We start from the raw sequence: 18905 nt of genomic DNA, 5'->3' as shown, positions 1-18905 counted from the left end.
GGTCTGGTAATAGCTCTTCTGTCATCTGGCAGAATCCTTCCCCTTTCCAGTGCCTTGCTTCCAGACTGAATAGCAATTTAAATGCAGTTCACTTTACATTTATTTGAAATCTCATTAACTGGATATAAAGACCCAAAGAAATGGGTTGTAAATAGAATATCTTGGCTATGTGGATGAGGGAAAATTTATTCATTATTAGTCTTTTTTTTTTCCACTTCCATTCCCGGCATAGAGTTTAGTGAATGTCTGTAAAGTGTCAGCAGTCATTTTCAGGGTGAAGCCCAGTATCTCCTCTAAATACACTCCATTTAAACCGACACAAGAGGCTGTTCACAGACAGTGAAAAATGGAATGCCTTATGAAAAGTGAAAGTAAATGACATTGCTTCTTCACCAACGTTCGTTTTGACAAGCATGGAGGAGAAATAGTTTAGGCATGAATTCAAATAAATTGAGGAAATTAAAGGGATATGATATCAAAGTCTATAGAGATAAATTCATTTGGCATAAAATGCAGTAGTACTGTGCAATGTAACAGATCACAGTACTGTACTGTGGTATTTACTTTGCAGCGGTAAGTGATTCCGATTCACAAAATGCTTGAACAAAAACTCAAAAACTGGTTCAGATTTTTAGTTAAACGTTGGTCACAGATTTAAACCGTGCGGATTCATGAGATTAGATTTAATTGAAAATGAAAGAATAGCATGAAAAACTATTATAATCTACTTGTACTACAAAAGAAACATTTGCTGTAATTAGAAAATAGCTATAAAGCACATAGTCCTTTACTCTTACTGTCTCTTTTCACTGTATTGAACACGTCCTACGCTCTCTGGAGCGTCATTATCTTAACAGGAAGTGGTAATAAATAAATAATTTGCAGAATTTAAGGAGATTATGCATCCTAATTCTGATGTTTCAGAGAGAAGCTGTCCTCACTGCTGTAAATCATCTCACGCATAGGACTGTGTCTTAATGCGTGTGTTTATGTCCTCGTCACTGAGCTGTGATGTATATGGTTTGGCTTCCCAAATGTAGACATTTGACTCACTCCCATTTACTACAGCACTTGCCAAGTGCTGTCGGATAGAGGGCAAAGGGCTGTGTGGGCCTAATGAGAGTCTGGCCAAGAGTCAGGAGCTTTATGAAGTCCCGGAGGTGAGTTCTGAACTGAGGTGAAACCACTGTAATCCATAACCCAGAGACGCTTATGAGCGTTGGCTGCTCTACTTTCTTCCTGGAGCTGTAGTACTTATTTCACTGAAATACAAAAAAAAAAAAATGAGATATTATAATCATAGGAATCAATTTTTGCTTGGAGATTTTAAGCTGTTGCTAATGCATCTCTCTTAATTTAAGGTGCACATTTCAGATATATTTAAACTTCATTATCTTGTGGTGAACATTGAAAAGACTTCCCTGCATTCCTTCAGCAAAAATGCTTCTCACACTGCCGTGCCCATAATCACAAGCCTAAAAAAATTAATTAATTTAAAAAACTAAACTAAACTAAACTAAACTTCACATTCCCCAGTGTCAGGAAGACATCAATAATTAGAAGTTCAAAAAATCTAAACCAAATTTTAGTGGTAAAAAGTCAGTCATTGTCAGCTTATTTTATATTTATTTTGTCTCAGTGAATGGGTGTTCGCCATACACCCTCATCGTCTGAGTGCAAAACCACACCGTTCAAGACTATTTCAAGACTGTGTAAACTGTTCATTTATATGCTTATGTTTATCAGTTATGCTATAACAGTTATGCCAGATGCAGAAGCAGATATTGTCTGTTCCCAGTTCAAGAGAAGAAATCTCTGAAATCCCAAACTTTAGTTCCTGTGCTTTATCAGTCTTCCTTTTTTGGAGGAAATGTGTTTTGCATTTTTATCTAAGTGAGGAAAAAGTTTTTTTTAACAGTCTAAATAGGTTTTATTTATCTTGAGTAACTTAATGATAGATGGTAGAATTGAAACTTATCTTAAAATTCTACTGTAAGTAAGTTTAAACCATCTAAATGTTACAATGAAAAGAATAATTAGTTATTTTTCTTAAAAACATGTATATTTGGCATTGTTTGCAGTCTTTATATACACACATGGTCACAGTTTACAGTTTATCTTAATGTCAGCAGTGCACTTCAGTCTATCTTTGAGATTAGACTCAACTTTCCACTTTTGATTATGATAGCAGAAATTGTGCTGAATGCACTTACTGCTTCTGCAGTAGACCACACAACTATTTCCCCCACACTGTTATCCAATAGAGTAAATAACATTATGAAGCTCGGGGAGAAATCTAATCACTTTCTGCAGAGTTTGATGACAAGGTAGAATAAAGCATGGAGTCAAGATCGTATTACTTATTACATGGAATAGAGTGGACAACGACAGCATCATGTTAATAGGTCTTAATAGCTTGTCTGCATTTTTTTTTTTTTTTTACAAGGTCAGGTGAATGTCCTGTGTATTTAGCCCCTGAACCGATAGCACATTTTCACTGGCAATCATTTTGATTAATAAGAGGCAGTGCTGCAAAAGATAACGCTACTTTCAAAAAGTGAAGGTTAACAGCACTAAAAGGACAGCTGTACAACATATTGCGAGTGATGTGTCTCGGCCTGTGAATACGTTGCACGTACATGTCTAACACTGTGTGTGTGTGTTTGCCCAGGGGACTAAATGTATTTGCCCTCCTATTACAGAGAGGATTTACCATCAGGGAGGCTCACCGTTCTCTTGGAGCCCACAGAGGAGTGAAACAAGGCAAAGTCCTCAGAGACATGTTTTATTCACCCACGTCTCAGTTCATTTTCACCTCTCCTCCATCCTCATGTGTGTGTCAGCTGTGGCCTGACTGCCCCTGCCTCTGTTCACCTTTCATTGTTGAGGCCATGAATCAATATTCAACAGCATAGAATAAAAAGCGATGCTATAAAGGTTGGAGTTACAATACATCTAAATGCAGGTTTTATCTTGTTTAAGACCAGTAACAGATAATTTTTCACGACTGCAGTGCACACCAAAAGAGAATTGTTTTATTACTTTGTTGGGAAGTCACAGACACCAAAGCATTTGAAGTATGGTAATTCCTGGATCTCGGCTCCCTCTGCTGGTCAATTCCCATTTCATGAAGGGCCTAACAAGAAAGCGCATTCAATAATTCAGTCACTAGTAATAAACTGTTATCCAGAATATTTCCACTGAACATAAGACTGGAATACAAACTTCTGACCCAAGTCATCAAGTGACAAGCAATTAAAAATAAGTCATAAGTGCCACTTACCAATTAGAGTCTAAATTGAGAAATTTATCATATTTGCTAAATGTAAACATTTTATACCGAGGTGGATAGCTATATACAAGTCTGTTCTGTTGTTTGTTTAAGTTTAAGATGGCAGATATGACTAAAAGACGTATGGTTTTTATGACTTAGTCTGTTTTAAGCCTGTGAAGGCCTTTGAATCATTATATATGATACTGAGGTATACAAATAAAGACATAAAAAATTAAGATGTGTCAAAGTTTCAGTAGCTACCAACCACATGCTTGTATTGTTTTAAATGTATTTAAGAATTGTTTAGAGTCATGAAAAAAATGGCTTAGGACCATTTAAACATTTTACATGTTTTTGGATAAGTTTGTTATGTTATGATTTTTGTGTTATTGTCCACAATAGGTTTGTAAATGCTGTTTACACAGTTCTTGTGCTATGTGTTGATTACATGTATAAATACAGAAGGAATTTGAATATCTTACTTTTTATGTATTTGTATCTCAAAAAAAAGTTAAATTAAGTTATATGAATTTAAACTCTGTTTTTTATGTTATAATTATGAAATAATATAATAACAGCTGTGTTAGTAATACTTTTATTGACTGAATCTCCCTAGATCTGCTCATAAATGATGACTTTGTAGGTTTTAATTTTTTCATTATAAGTGCAGCGCAGATTGACAGTTTACTATATTCACTTGAATTGAATGACGGTGTGACATCAGGTTCTTTTCAGACTTGCAGCTGTGGCTTGGAACATGCGTCACCCCTGCTGAAAGCTTTCTCGCGTCTTCCCATATCACACACATCTGTCAATATCATAACGCCATATGTCAAGAGGAATAGGAAAATTCTGGAGGAAAAATCTTGATTGAACCCAAGCCAAAGGAATCTGAGTCTAGCGTGCTGAGTATCTCTGGAGGAGCAGAAAATACACAAAGATCAAACCAAGCATAAACATTCATACAACGGCCATTTCAAACATTATTACTCTTATTGGGGAGCTGATACAATGCCAGGATCCCAGTGTGGATTTACAGTTACAGTTTACTTTTCTCCCATCACTGCAAAGAACAGTGGCCATAACAGCGATACCATGTGACACGTACTATACTTGCTTCCCTTTGTTTTACACAAGTTTCACATGTGGCGATTCACCCACCTGTCAAAAAGATGAAAATATCTTTTAAGCCACTGCAGCAGATACACACAGATGTGGCTATCACCATTTGTTGTATCTGCATAGGATCGTCACAGATGGCTCACAGAAGGAAATCAAGTTCTGACCTTTTCAAAGCTCTTATTACTGAAGCTCATATATCACTTTGACAAAAGATTTAAGTTGGGACATTTATCTTTTGTTAGGTAATATATATAAGAGTAAACTTTTGACATTAGCTGGCTTATAAATCTTGGCCTACCATAGCTTACCTTTACATCTTAAAAAATTATTATAAGAGATTAGAATAAGTTGGAATGAAGAGCACAAACAACTTCTGAGAGGTGTAAAAGTGACAGAAATTATGCAAAGTTACAAAGTACATAGAGACTAATGTCTTATTGGCCTTCCAACATTCTCACTCTCAATTATATCTAATATTTACCAGAGCAATAGATTTAAGAAATAATGTTTTTTCTACTCAAAAGTCTTTAAAGTACAATGACAAATTATGTCATTGCATGAGCAGATGACTCACTTTATCCATTATATTACAGATTTGCTTATACTCTTTAGGAATGATAGCACGGTGTGAAAGTGTCTGAATACCTATTCATGCAACCACTGACTCTGTATGAATAGATATTATGTCAGTCAATATAAGGTCAATGTAAAATATCTAACATAAACAAAATGCATCTGGAAAGAACAGCCCTTTATTTTACTTAGACAAAAAACCTCATCCTTTTTATCATTATCATGCACAGAAGGTTTGATCTTCTATAAATTGCTATACATTCTCTCTAGATCTTGCTGATAAATAACTGTATTTACAGTAGCATGGCTAAAGCAATTACAGCTGAATCTCAATCCTGTAAAGTACTGTTCTTATCTTATTTAACTACTATCTGTATTAACAACACCATTGCTTGGATTTTATTACTTTGTACCTCACTACTATAATAACTACTCTGTCTGATACTTATTACAAATGGTTGTAATCTTTAAACCACCAATGGTTTTCTTTTCCTTTGGTTCAGTTAGGATATTTTCAGGTTTGTTTGGGTTTTTTTTTTATCATATTTCATGTGTATCAAAAGTTGATGGCCAGAACTAAAACTGAAATGTCACCTGTAAACCAGGAGCCCATCCTTAAACTTTAATTATATATTAGGATTTTGATCTTTCAAACAATTTCAATTTCATTTTTTTTTTAATGAAGACTGACCTACCCTAAAAATATCTCTGTGAGAACACTATGCTATTTCCCTCAACTCTTGTTATAAATATGATTGAGGAAAATCATGTTTAAAGACTATATTAGACTAAAGAAGACTGGAGCACCTCAGTGGCCAAACAAAGCATTGTTCATTTCCTGTTTCAAACCTAGGCTGGCAACAGCTTTGGGCAGAGCTATGGACAGGGGCTCATTGTGTGTCTTTCCCACTCAATCAAAAGTTTAAAAAAGAGAGAGAAAACAGGAAAGGAAACACCATTACCATTTAACTGATTGGGTATGAACCATACACTCTGTTTCCAAAGTTGCTCACTGCTCACTACTTCCCATTACGGTCAAGAAACATAAGATCCCTGAAGCCGAACCCATCTGCCGCACAGAATTAAATCTGATGCCTTCAGACTGCTCACACACTGCTTACGAAAAATCACACAATGAAATGCATGGAGGGAATTGGTGTTTAACTAGTGCATTTTTAGGGCATTGTGCAAAGTTGTACCTTGAGAAATGGGCTCTTTTCTCTGGGCTAAGGTAACACATACCTTCCGAGTTGCTCACCTATTATTTTTCCAAGTACATCGTGACAACTGGCTAAAAGCAGCCCTGTTTCAAACCAACAGTAATGCTGATTTCATTTTCATCACAGATAAAAGGTCTAAAATAGGGTCAAGAAATAGTTCAAATTTATCAGAAACTGGACATTGCCTTCTCATCAGAGACACCAAACAGCACTGCTATGAAATTATCAACCATACTCATTTCCAAAGGAGGTGCCGCTCTGACAGTACAGTTTCTTTGTGATTTATGTGTTTCTGAGGGCACTGATATCTCCGTGCTCAGATTTTGATGGGTGTGATAAAACCAGGCAGTAAAGTAATGTCAGCTCTCTATAACCACAGCTGGTGTTACTCACCGGAGGGCTGCTTTGATGTTCTACAGACATTTGGAGAAAGTCTTTGGGATCAATGTTGTGACTGACAGGGCAGACAGAAGAAATATGCACAGTACATAACCACATACAGACGTCACTGCAACCCTGTCAGCCGTCATCTGCATTGTAAATTCCCACGAACATTATTCACATTATTGTTAAATCAGACATGACTGATGGGCCGTTGGGCAATTGAGTAAAGGTATTCACAATGAATATGTGGTACTATAATGAATGGGTAGCGCGCAAATGTACCACACTGAGAATTGCATGAGCATGAAATTAGAAACCGTAAATATTACCTATCCTTCATCAGCATTTTCTGGTATTTGAAAATAACTTTAAAAAAACCCAAAAAAACAACCTTAAAAAAACAACCTTTATGAGGTACTAGTGAAAAATGCTGCTTCATATGTTATACTGTACTAGTGAAAAACATATCCTTCTTTGGACAAGTGGATAGGAAGGACATGTTGCTTTTAGGTCCAGACTTCTCATAACAGCTGTATGAGCAGGCCTGGTGGAGCAGGTCCAAACACACCGACTGTCTAAGAAAATCTGATTTGGCTAAAAGGAACAAACTTTACATTGGCTCCAGGCTAGAGGGTTTCAGATGAAATATTGGATAAGGGCTTGAGTGTTGGGGGTAAACAAGATAAATCCACAGTGTAACTTCTCAACATCTGAACATATTTGTTGTACAGAGCCGCTCCCACAGAGTGAAACCTTTTGAATGTGAAGCAAGTTATTGCTAGGAGGGAGAAAAAGCAACAGACTTTTGGGTAAAAGCTGGTGAGTCTGAATGGATGTCCATAGCTTTATGAACTGATAACTGCTCTCTAGCAGCCTGCTGTTGTCATGGGCTACTTAGAAAAACAAAACAAAACTAGGAGCTGTCTCTTAAATCTGTAAACATTGCTTAATCCCTGGTGCTGTGGTGTTAGTGAATTCCACCTTTTTGCTCTATCTGTGATCGATATTTCTATATAATGGCAGATCAATTATTCTTATGGCGCATTAGAGTAATAGAGTAGTATAAGATATAAGTTTCACAGTAGTAAAGTATAAGTTTCACAATCACTGATGCTGTGTGAATACATTCATTTAACTTAGAGTCAAAAGGGGGTTATTCCATCTGTCATGGCAAATATCTCACAGATATTTTACATCTGCATTTTAATTAAACAGTTTTTACTTAGACCACAAAAACACACTTCTTCTGCAGTTTGGTTATAGAACCAATGCAAGAAAAAAAGGTGTTTTATTCCTAGGCTTTGCTGACAACTGTTTGTATTTATCATGGTTTGACCTGAATCTTGATACTGCCTTGCACTGTTCATTTAATCTGAGTAATATTTGTGTTACTAGTCCCACACCAATATCTATAAAATAAATCTCTGCACTTTTAGGAGAAAACTGTCTGCTGTTTATTTTCTGTTCCAGCACTTTCATAACTACATAGTCATGTCATCATCATGCCCTGTCATATTAAGTGATAACTTTTTAAAAAACTGGTAATTATCTTAGTGAACACTGGATGGCATTGTTGCTGTTCAGTAACCCTGCAATTTGCAGCAGTGTCTCATTTTCCCTCACTATGTCAGTGTTAAAGGATAAACTATGCACTGTCGTGTATTGTTATTTGATATACACGATTAAATTTAAATATTTCATGCATTAATGTCTTGGTTTCAAGATGTCTTTTTAATATTGGAAAGACTGATGTACAACACACAAGATTAGATTAAGGAAAATACTTTTTCAATCAGATAGAAGAAGCCATCAAACATGTCGCACCCTGTTCTCCTTCTAAATCTAAGGGAACAGTATAATAAAAGTAAAGGCCATTTAAAGCTGTAAAAAAGATGTGTAATTTGCTAAACAATTTTTAAAGGTCATTTTTGTAACTTTTTAAGATTTTCTTGATCAAATTTTATTCTTCATTTAAAGCTAGAGTTAAAATTATAATATACTTGAAGTCTTTAACTATATATATATATATATATATATATATATATATATATATAGAGAGAGAGAGAGAGAGAGAGAGAGAGAGAGATAGATAGATATATAGATATATATATAGATAGATAGATATATAGATATATAGATATAGATATATAGTTAAGCAGAAGACTATTTGACCAAGGCATGTCATCTTACCATGCGTTTGAAGTGAACTGCTATGTGTACACACAGTGTTCCCTACAGGAATGCGGGATTGTTATGTGGAAACTATCCTGGGATAGTAGACAAACCAGATTATCCAGGCTAGCTCTGACACACCTAGTTCACCTGTATTTTGTCCCGGATACCCGAGAACACGGGTCAATGACTCACTGAGGAACATCACTGGCACTGTAGACAAATAGAGGAGTTTCAGCTGTCCCAGTGAGGAAGGTCAGCAGTTAATTAATGAATTAATGCAGCACTTATTTTTGTCTTTGTCATGAGCAGGGATTGTTAGTTAATATTATACAGTTAACTTAAGTAAGTGGGGGATAGAAGATCATTACTTATCATCATGTGTGAGTCTGCTGGTTCTATTTTTCAGTCAACATATTCCCAGTAATACTTTGGTTCCTTTTCTGAAACCAGTTCCCTTTTGTGTAGTGTATTAGTCTGGTTAATAATGATGCCAAATATTCATCTGAACAATGAAACGGTTCCAAAAGAATTGATAACACTCAAAATGCAAAACATACAAAGAATTTAATGAATTTCCTCAAATGCAATTTTCTCTCTTATTTTTACACAAATGGCTTCGATGATTTCCTGCAGTTTTGCGATTATGACAGAAATATTTTGATCAAGCCTCATTATTCAAAGTTTTATTTGAATACGTCTATGTGAAACTGCATAAATTAATTACTTTTTTTTCACTGAAAATGATCTTACTTTGAAATGCAAATGAGACTAATGACTAATTGTAAAACAACTTCTTTTTTCCATCAGCATGTGGACCAAGACTGGAATGAATATCTAATGGCTCAATACCACTCTTAAAGTAAATTTTAGTTTGTGCTCAAAAGAAAAGGAAAGACATTTTAAAGTGCAGATAATGTATTAAAAACAAGCCACAAGTCATTATCAAGAGTTCGTGTAGCAGGACAAAAGAAAAAAAAAAGAAAAGCGGTGAGATATCAGTCTTGCTGATGTAGCAAAGTCAGTGGCCTCCCCTTGTTTGTGACCTCTGTCAGATGACAGTGAAGGTCTCCAGTAAGCAACAGTGTTGGTGAGTAGCACTCACTGAACTGTCTCTTCTAATAGCAGCCACTTCACACCGTCTTGAATGAAATAGGTGCCTCCCATACCAATTCTGGCCCATTCCCCCTAATTGGTTTCTATGCTCTGTTGAATCTGTCTTCACTGTTGCTCTGTTCAACAGCCAAAAGTTCAGTACCTTTCCCGTCACTTTAGTGGTACTGAAATCCAGTGTTACTTACTTCCAACAGGTAAAATGAAGTAAAATCAGTTTTCCAATAAACTATGATTCAAATTATTCTATGTATTACAAGCAGCATCTCCATGGAGGGCAGCAGCAACAGCAAAGCTGTCGAATTGGGTTGTTCTTCTTATACCTGGCAGCTGCCTTAAACTTCTCATTAGATGCAACCACATAATCCTGTGTCATCTCTACATTGGTCTGGATGTGTTCAATAAAGACCCCCTGTTCCTCCACCAGCATAAAAATGTCCATGAAGAGGTCCCGAAGCTCCTTCATATTGTTCTCCAGGCTCATCAACTCCTGTTGGTGGAGAAGGATAGTGGGATTAATACTGCAGGTAAGAGAGACATTAGTCAGATGATGGGAGAAAGGACCAGAAGATTTAAGATGCAATGAAGAAGCAGGCTGAGGAAGAACATGACCTGAGCATGGGAAAATGCTCAACATTCTCATGACTTTTATATACTTAGTGATTAATGTCCTGTTTCACTAAGACATCTCTTTGTATTCAGCACTGGCTGTAAAGGTGTTTGTTAGGACAGAGAGCACTACTTCTTTCTATTCTCAAGGAGTCAATTTTATTCACCTGGTGTCCCAGGTCTACACGAACCTCTGATAAATGTCTAGAATAACAACCAGTACAAACCTTTTCTGCTCCTTTACCCGTTTGAGTCAGTTGATGTAGTGTATTTGTAAAACATACTAAAATTGCACTTTTTTATTACCTCCCTCAAAGAGGATATGTGAATGTTTAGGTTTGACCATTTGTTAGCAGGGCTAATCCAAAGGCAAATGGATTTGCATGAAAATTTCACCACAGGTTGGGTTTGGGCCAGCTTCAATTAGCTTTCACAGTTGATCCAGATCTAGATCCAAGAGCTTTTTAAAGGATTGTTTAGCATTGCTGAATATTAATATATTATCTCATATGCATTCTCAAACCAGTTTAAAAAAAATGTTATTAAAGATTCTTACATTCACAGTATGAATGGTCTGGATATCTAACTATAGCAAGGAGCAAATTTCTATCAAATGAAAAGCATTGAATTTGTTTATTTGCCATGAATGGCTGTTTTTTTTTTAGGTGCCTTCAAGAATCTATTGTTACCTTTGTCTTGGTCCAGTGAGTTGCTTGTGCTTGCCTTACCTTGTGTCGCTGTTCGATCTCAGATAATTGTGCCCGCGTGATTCTGACATCATTCAGCAGGTTCTCATTGAAGACCTCCCAATTTCCAGTGGCCACCATCTCATCCACCTCCTTCTCTGTTACAGGTTTTTCTGATACCTCCAGCTGCCGGATAATGAAGTGCTTACAGCGGTCTTGCTTGGTCAGCAGGCCTTCATTATACTCTCGCATTACCTGAAAATAATTACAGCCAAAAGAAACAAGAGGAAGACAGTGTATGAAGAATGAGAGGCGTTTTAGTCCCATGTTTTTTAGCATCAGTAGAATTGTTCACAGTGCATTTATTGCATTTCTTTTCATGTTATCAAATACAGATAAATGTATGTATGTATGTATATATATATATATATATATATATATATATATATATATATATATATATATATATGTGTGTGTGTGTGTGTGTGTGTGTGTGTGTGTGTGTGTGTGAAACTTTAACTCTTTTCAAACTAATCTACCGAAGAAAGAAAGAAAGAAAGAAAGAAAGAAAGAAAGAAAAGACCAAAAGAGTCAAATATCAAAAAGAAAAAAAAATAGTAAGAATATACTCCAGACCTGCTGGAATCGGCGGAGTAGTGCTGCATGTTGGGAGCTTTGTATTCTCGTTAAAGCAGCAGTAGGTCCCTGCTGCTCCATAGTTTTTTGGACCTGTTTTGAAAGGTTGTCTAAACGACGGTGAAGGCTTTCGGCCCTGAGCTTTATGTCTCGTGTTATGCTGCTCTCTTTTTTCATCACACTAAAACGACGCATGGTTGCCACCATGCTCTTTTGCTGTTGAGTGAACTTAAGGACCTGTTTGTAGGTAAGATTTGGAAAAACACATTAATAACATAGTAAGTAATATCCTGCAAATATCATGTAATAAATAAATAAACAAATGCTAAATGCAAGTCTAGTTAAGTCATTTTACCTCAGATTCCAGCACTGCAATGTCATCTTGTATATGCTCAACCTCTGACAGAAAGTCCTGAATGACTGGCTCCTCCTCAAACACCACAGCTTGTGGCTTTATGACCCCGAGTGCCACAGAGTCATCATCATCATCCTCCACTGAGAAAGGATTGGTATTCTCAGTTGCAACCGCAGATAACTCTCGAGCCTTCTGCTGCAACTCCACCAATCTGTCTCTCATTATGAAAAAGCACTCTTCTCACAGTTAAAAGTTATTACAGTATGTAAAGATCTTAGCCAGTCCTGATGAGAAAATCCTGAACAGAATAAATAAAAGAAAAATTATTCCTTTTGACACACTGTAGTAAATAATAACAAAAAATACAGTACAAAAGTATGAAATACTGATAGTAAAGCTAGAATGTCTCAATCAGTTGAAAAAAAATGACTATATCCCTATTCCTTGTTTTGATCAAAAGCACGCAATAACATTTTGTAGTTCTAATATGGATATTTTTTAGAGTTCATATTTGGATTGTTTCTAAATTTTAAGAATGACACTAAATCAAGAGGTTTGAGTATTCTATCAATTATTCTAAAGAGAAACAGCTGAGACAATAGGGTTACAGGAAATGAGCTCTTTTTACTACTCTCAGTACTATAAAAAATCCATAAGTGGTGCTCTGAACATTCAATGAGTATCCACTGTGAAGGGCTAGACAGCACTAGGCTCTGATTTGATCCAAGCCTACTGGCTGAAGACACTAAGACCACTCCATTTATATGTGGCAGCACAAATAAGGTTGCTGTAAGATGGCTGCGCTACCCCAGCTTTTGTTGTGTGTAACCTTCAACCAAGCTCATCACTAAAAGTGAATATGGACATAGATTCAAGGGTGGATTGACCCTCACTCACCTCCCATAAGATGACATCAAGCTGTATGCCAGGAGTGAACTAGCCGGTTAGCTTGCAGGATGTACTGCAAGGGCATTGGGGCGTCATTCAGATTGGAAAAGTGTGAGGCTTCTCAAAATGCATGGAATTCTACACCCAATGCCAATAGCCTGAAGCTCTAAGTGCAACGGGAAGAGAGAAGGCAAGAATTAGTGAGGTTCAGAGCCACAATGCAAGAGGAAACACAAAGTATCCACAGTTAATTCAGGAAGATGGTCCCCAAGATGAGCTACTCCAAGATGGCTACGGCAATGAGGAACAGGAGGAGGAACTATCATGAACAACCAAGCCCCTGCATAGGATATGCTATCAACAGAGAAAGTGGCTGACATCAAGAAATCCTACTAGTGGCTAGAAAAGGCCAGCCTAAAGGACAACCAAGACACTCTAATCATGGCAGCACAAGAACAAGCCCTAAGCACCAGATCCATAGAGGCAGGAGTCTACCACAGCTGACAGAACCCGAGTTGAAGACTATGCAACTGTCCAACACATAGTAGCAGGATGTAAGACGCAAGTTGGGACAGTGTACACTGAGAAGGACAATCAAGTGGTTGAGACAGTGTTTAGCAACATCTGTGCAGCATATGGACTAGAAGTCCACAACTCCCAATGGGAGACAGCACCAAAGGTGGTTGAGAACAACAGGGCTAAGATCCTCTGGGACTTGAAGTTCCAGACAAACAGCTGCTGACCAACCAACTAGACGTAGTGGTGGTTTAATCGATGCAGCAATCCCAGCGGATAACATCAGAAAGAAGACGAAGAACAAGAAAATAGAGAAGTACCAGGGACTTGAGGAACAACTGGAGCAATGGTAATAGGAGCATTAGGAGCTGCAACCCTAAAACGGGAAGACTGGCACTAGAAGAGTCCAGGTCTCTGTCCAGAAGAGGGAAGAACAGCTAAGATACCCTTAGATTCCTATGACAGAGCATATATATATATATATATATATATATATATATATATATATATATATATATATATATAGATAGATAGATAGATATATGGATGGCTACATATTATGTAAAGCCTCTCAAGGTTTAATACAAAGGCTGTCACTAACCACCTAGATCCCTCCCTTAGTTTATTTACAAAATACTTGTAGGTCAAGCTTGTAATCTTGCAGGTGACTCTGTATGTATGTAATAACTTTATTTGTTCTGATGAGCATAAATGATGAGTCATATTGGGATTCTGCTTAGGACAGAGCATTTTTAACTGTATATATAAAAAAACAAGAAAGAAAAACAGGAAGAAAGTTTATCTGTGGAATCAGTCAAACAGACTTGAGCTCATTTTCCCATGGGAACTGACTTGTTTGTGTTTAACTCTACACAAAACACAAACAGAAGACGGAGAAGGTTGTCGCCAGGTTGTCGCATTCTAAATAATTCAGAGAACTGATAACGTCACTTGGATAAACAGATTATTTAGTTGGAAGTTTATTAAAATGATTATCTCAAGAAACATTGCTAAAGAAAGCATTTAATTTGAAGTTTTTTGGTTTCCTGCATATTGATTGAAGTCATGAGATACGGAGTTAGATTTTCTACATGCTTTTGACCAGTGAAGTGCGCTCAACTGCACATTTCTGTCCATTAAAATGGTCATACCAACATTTTTAAAATGCTTTAGCCGACGCAGGGATTTGAGTTTTAGAGGCAGTAAAATAATCTTTTGCAAGCACATGATTGTGTGTGGGGGGGAAACGGAGCGTTTCAAATCACAGAGTATCCCACTTCTGGATAGATTTCAAACAGGAAACATCCTATGTGTGTGTGTGTGTGTGTGTGAGTGTGAGCGTGCATTGTAACTTATACAAACTTCACAGGAGTTCAAAGAATGTACCAGTATAGTTTGAGGTGAACTCTTTCCCTCTCTCTTTTTCTTTCTTGCTCTCCCTACCTGCTCCGCATGGAAGAGCCGATTAAAAAAATTGCTCAAAGGATTTGAGAGCACATTCTCCTGTGTTTAGCCTAAAATCCTGGAACAGAATAGAACTTAATTCAAGGAGTCCAGTCTCACTCTGTAAAAGCATTTTTGGTCTGTGAAAGAAGCAAATATTTTCCTTCCACCCATCCATCTCCTCCCTTTCCTGTGTTTCTGATGACATTCTCCCGTTTCAATGCAGGTAGAGAAGGAGGAGTTCTCAATTGTTGTAGCCTATTTTTCCTAGGTCAGACAATTGTATGTTGTAAGCTGGTCTTGAAAGAATTCATTTAAAATGTAGCAGATAAAGTAGTTGGTCCAACATTTTCTCTTTCTTTAGCTGGAGTTGTGCTTGCTATTAATAAATAAAAACACTGAACATACACAGACATTCAGTTTCTTTTTCTCTTAGTCTCGTTTTCTTGCCCTTCAAATACAAATCATAGTATGTTTCTAGAAACATTAAAGTTCTGAGGCTATAACAATCGTTTGATCTGAAATATGTATTTTACCTTAACGTTGTTAGTTTTCCATCATAGGCTGCCTGGTAGGATTACCATTCACACCAGGAATGTAGTCCAAGACAAACACAGTCTTTGACGATATCAGATCACCTTTAGATCTCCTTACATTTACCGGATGGTCATCAGAACTACACTGCAACAGTTATGCCACTAGCTGTTTATCAAGACAGTTACACTCGCAAACCTTCACAGGAAAGTTTTGAGGAAGTGTGGTTGAGTTGGCTTCAAGGACCTCCCCTTCTTTAGAGAAAGTCCTGGGTAAAGCCAATAGGAACGCAGACTGGAGGCTTATTTGCTTACATACAGAAACAAGTGAAGAGGGAGAGACAGGATGGTGAGTACAGAGAACACACAAACCCTACCCTCAGGCTTACTCCTGGGCAGGAAAATAGAGCAGAGCAAACAGAAGTGTATTGTGTACACTGCTAAAACCAAACAAAGGGGACTGTGGTTAGGGTGTCAACTAGGGCGTTGAGCTTTTGATTTGCTAAGTTAATTTCTTTGTGAAGTGTCCAGATTCCTGGGGTAAGCCCTTATGGTCTTTGGGTATTAGGCCAACAGACCCAGCTGAGTACTTTTGACAGATTTCTACTGACAAGCTCCCTGAAACCTAGGAGCCTTTTCAACACAAGAAGGGACACAGTCACTTTGTGCTATGCAGCATAACACGCTGTGCAAAGCTGTTTGATCTGTGCTGTCAGAGAAAGAGAGGGGAGAGAAGTTTTGAGGATGAGAGAAGACTTCAGTGGGGACAAGAGTTCACTCTTTTTGAGATGAAACTTTGGATGCTGGTTGCATAATTACTGTCTTTTTTCAAGAACTGTGGCAACTATTTTTCAGAATTCAGATTGGTAGTCAAGCAATGATGGGAAACCATATATGTGCGAGAAGGAACAGAAATAATGAGATACACTGACTCACCATATATTCCTGTTTTGTTTTGTCTATTTACTTCATCTGAGAGAGCTTTAAAATGTTGCCAAAGAACAAAAGAGACTAAAATACTAAAAGGGCAGAGGACTTATAATACAGTACTGTGTACTACAGTACTCATTTTTTTTCTTTTTTGTTTATTAGGAAAGAGCACTTGGATATTACAGACCTCTTCCATAATTTTTCCTACTTTTGTGATACAAAAACAAATACGTAAAAGAGGAAGAACAAGTACCAAAACTAGAGCTAATAAGCTCCACCTGATTTCTTTGTATTTTACTTCGAAAACACGTATATTGCTTGTAACTGGTCTGGTAAGTGGTCTTGAGCAATAGTTCTCCAGCCTTTCTGAAGGCTTTTCAAAAGTTTTCTTTGGACAGTGGCTGCTCATTTTTAGTCCAGTCCTTATATCTGACCATTTTCAGGGGAGTAATTTTTTGTTTGTTCGTGAAGTCATTTAATACTGACCTAGGAATCATATACATGACAACAACGTTTTACCAAAGATAACACAGTTTGACCATCATAATATAGCATTTTTGCACCAACAAAGTGATTCCAAAAGAGACAATAGCCAAAAACTTGATATATAACTTGGTATGGTGTGAAGTGTGTTCTTACAAAACTGATGAAACTGGGCAAATGGTAGACAAAAGTAGAAATGGCAGGCCTAAAGAATCTATTTAAAGTGGATGAACAGTATTTGAAAGGCATGTCCTCAAGAAATAGGAAAAAAAAATCAGCAGAGACCAATAAAGGATCTGAAAGACACATCTGGCCCTTCAGTTGAAGCCCCATCAGAAATGGTCTCTGTGGAAGGGTAGCTGTCAAGAACTTATTCTTAAGGAAGGAAAACAGGGAGAAAGGCCGAGGTATGCCAAATTACAGAAGAACTGGTCTGAAGAGGTTTGATGGAGTGATGATGCAAATTTGAAAAATTGCATTAATCATTGCTATGCACAGAGGATGTCAGGAGAGAGGTACAACAGTGAGTGTCTAAAGCCAACTGTAAAACACAGTGGAGGCTCTGTCGTGGTTTACGCTGCATTGATGAGATGTTGGAGATTTTGCCAAAACTGCTAAAACGATGAGCACAGAAAAGGAAAATCAGAATTTGAGCCACCGTGCAAGACCATCTGGAGAGCAGCTGATTACCACCAACTTCATTCTTCAGCATGATAATAATCCCAAACAAAATCCCAGTGCAGTAAAAATATAGACAGATAGAAAAATGCAGTGGAACACTATCAGTCATGGATTGGCCTCCCCAGAGCCTGGACATCAACGTTTTCATAGCAAAATTTTGAAATGAGGAATGATTCAAAGCTTTTACACAGTTCTGTACTTCAGTAGAGCGTCTGAGCTTTTCCATAGACAGCAAGAAAGAAAGAAAGAAAGAAAAAGAACATTAACCACATGATGACTACAAAAATGCTGTTATTAAAGTTTTATCACTTGTACCAGATGCTACACCATGTGTGTAATAACTCTCTGTGTTGCTATGGTGTGTCAACTGTGAGTCATCTATTCCTAATGGCGAGATTTTATGACAACAACACAAAACAAGATTTCTGAGTATTAGAACTTACCTTCATCAGCACCGCAGAGAACATGTTGCTGTATAAATCTGTTTCCTGTTCTTTTTTCCTGATTATTTTCTATTAAATATCTTCTTCGATCACTGATTTTGTTAGGGTTGATTCAGATTTGTGCTTGCTATTGTTCTCACACACACACACACACACATTCAAACCACATCTCATTATTTAATCCTTTCCATACCTTTGGGCAAAACAGATCTCATCTCAACCCTTAATTATGGCAGCTCTGTGTAAAATTGTCTAGAACCAAAACACTGAAAGAGAAATCCCAACTAAATCTGAGGAATACTTGTTTGCCAAGATCATTGGACTCACAATTATGCCTCATCACTGTCTAGGGAAATGCATGGAATCAACATAAGTTTTTATGCATCAGCACATAATTAGAAATGATCCAGTCCTTAGCAGGTCTTAAAATTAGGTACATGCACCGTCCTTTGAACAGCAACAATGAAATTTTTCACAGTGCCATTATTTATTTGACAAAAAAGTAAAGCTATGTGTGAAAACCCAAGTAGACCCATTCAACATTTTGCAAAACTACAATGATCAGCAATAAGTTGAAGTAACTGTTGTGTCTATAACTTTATCAGTTTTTCACATCTGTTCACACCTGTGTCCAGATCAGGAGGCATATAGGCATGTACCAATCAAGTTTGAATGGGCCAATAGGTGGAGGCCCTACACCAGGAAAACAAGAGACAGACAAACAACAGTGCCATCTATCCGTGCAAATAACAACATCCATTCTTTACAATGCTGCTGCAGTTCACTGAGACTCATGGTCATTCATTTATGCATAGCTCTCTTAAGGTTTTAGCATGGCATTCCA

The 18905-nt window shown here is 37.2% G+C and overlaps 1 protein-coding gene across 3 annotated transcripts; it reads right to left on the bottom strand.

Annotated features, from left to right (window-relative positions):
* Positions 1-9293: 9293 nt before the first annotated feature.
* stx19 (syntaxin 19) lies at positions 9294-15752 on the bottom strand. Of its 3 annotated transcripts, XM_025904084.1 has the most exons (6): positions 15528-15752; positions 13042-13198; positions 12145-12442; positions 11790-12026; positions 11196-11408; positions 9294-10348 (listed from the first exon to the last, which is right to left on the bottom strand). In XM_025904084.1, the coding sequence occupies exons 3-6, from the start codon at positions 12364-12366 to the stop codon at positions 10112-10114; spliced, it is 909 nt and encodes a 302-aa protein (XP_025759869.1). In that variant the 5' UTR covers positions 12367-12442; positions 13042-13198; positions 15528-15752; the 3' UTR covers positions 9294-10111. The 3 variants fall into 3 exon arrangements, with proteins under 3 accessions (XP_025759869.1, XP_005452020.1, XP_019208967.1); XM_005451963.4 differs by lacking the exon at positions 13042-13198; XM_019353422.2 differs by lacking the exon at positions 15528-15752 and having other exon boundaries at positions 13042-14017.
* Between the last annotated feature and the right edge of the window lie 3153 nt (positions 15753-18905).

Source organism: Oreochromis niloticus, linkage group LG16 (assembly GCF_001858045.2).
Source record: "Oreochromis niloticus isolate F11D_XX linkage group LG16, O_niloticus_UMD_NMBU, whole genome shotgun sequence".
Classification (NCBI taxonomy): Eukaryota; Metazoa; Chordata; class Actinopteri; order Cichliformes; family Cichlidae; genus Oreochromis; species Oreochromis niloticus.
This window is presented reverse-complemented; position numbering and strand designations above follow the sequence as displayed.

Bases quoted from the DNA above. Each gene is read 5' to 3' on its own strand.
- stx19 (XM_025904084.1), bottom strand. From the start codon at position 12,366: ATGAGAGACAGATTGGTGGAGTTGCAGCAGAAGGCTCGAGAGTTATCT. The intron at 11,409-11,789 runs GTCTGGAGTATA...AATTATTTTCAG, and splicing joins TACTCCGCCGATTCCAGCAG to GTAATGCGAGAGTATAATGA. The intron at 10,349-11,195 runs GTAAGGCAAGCA...CTCCACCAACAG, and splicing joins AGATCGAACAGCGACACAAG to GAGTTGATGAGCCTGGAGAA.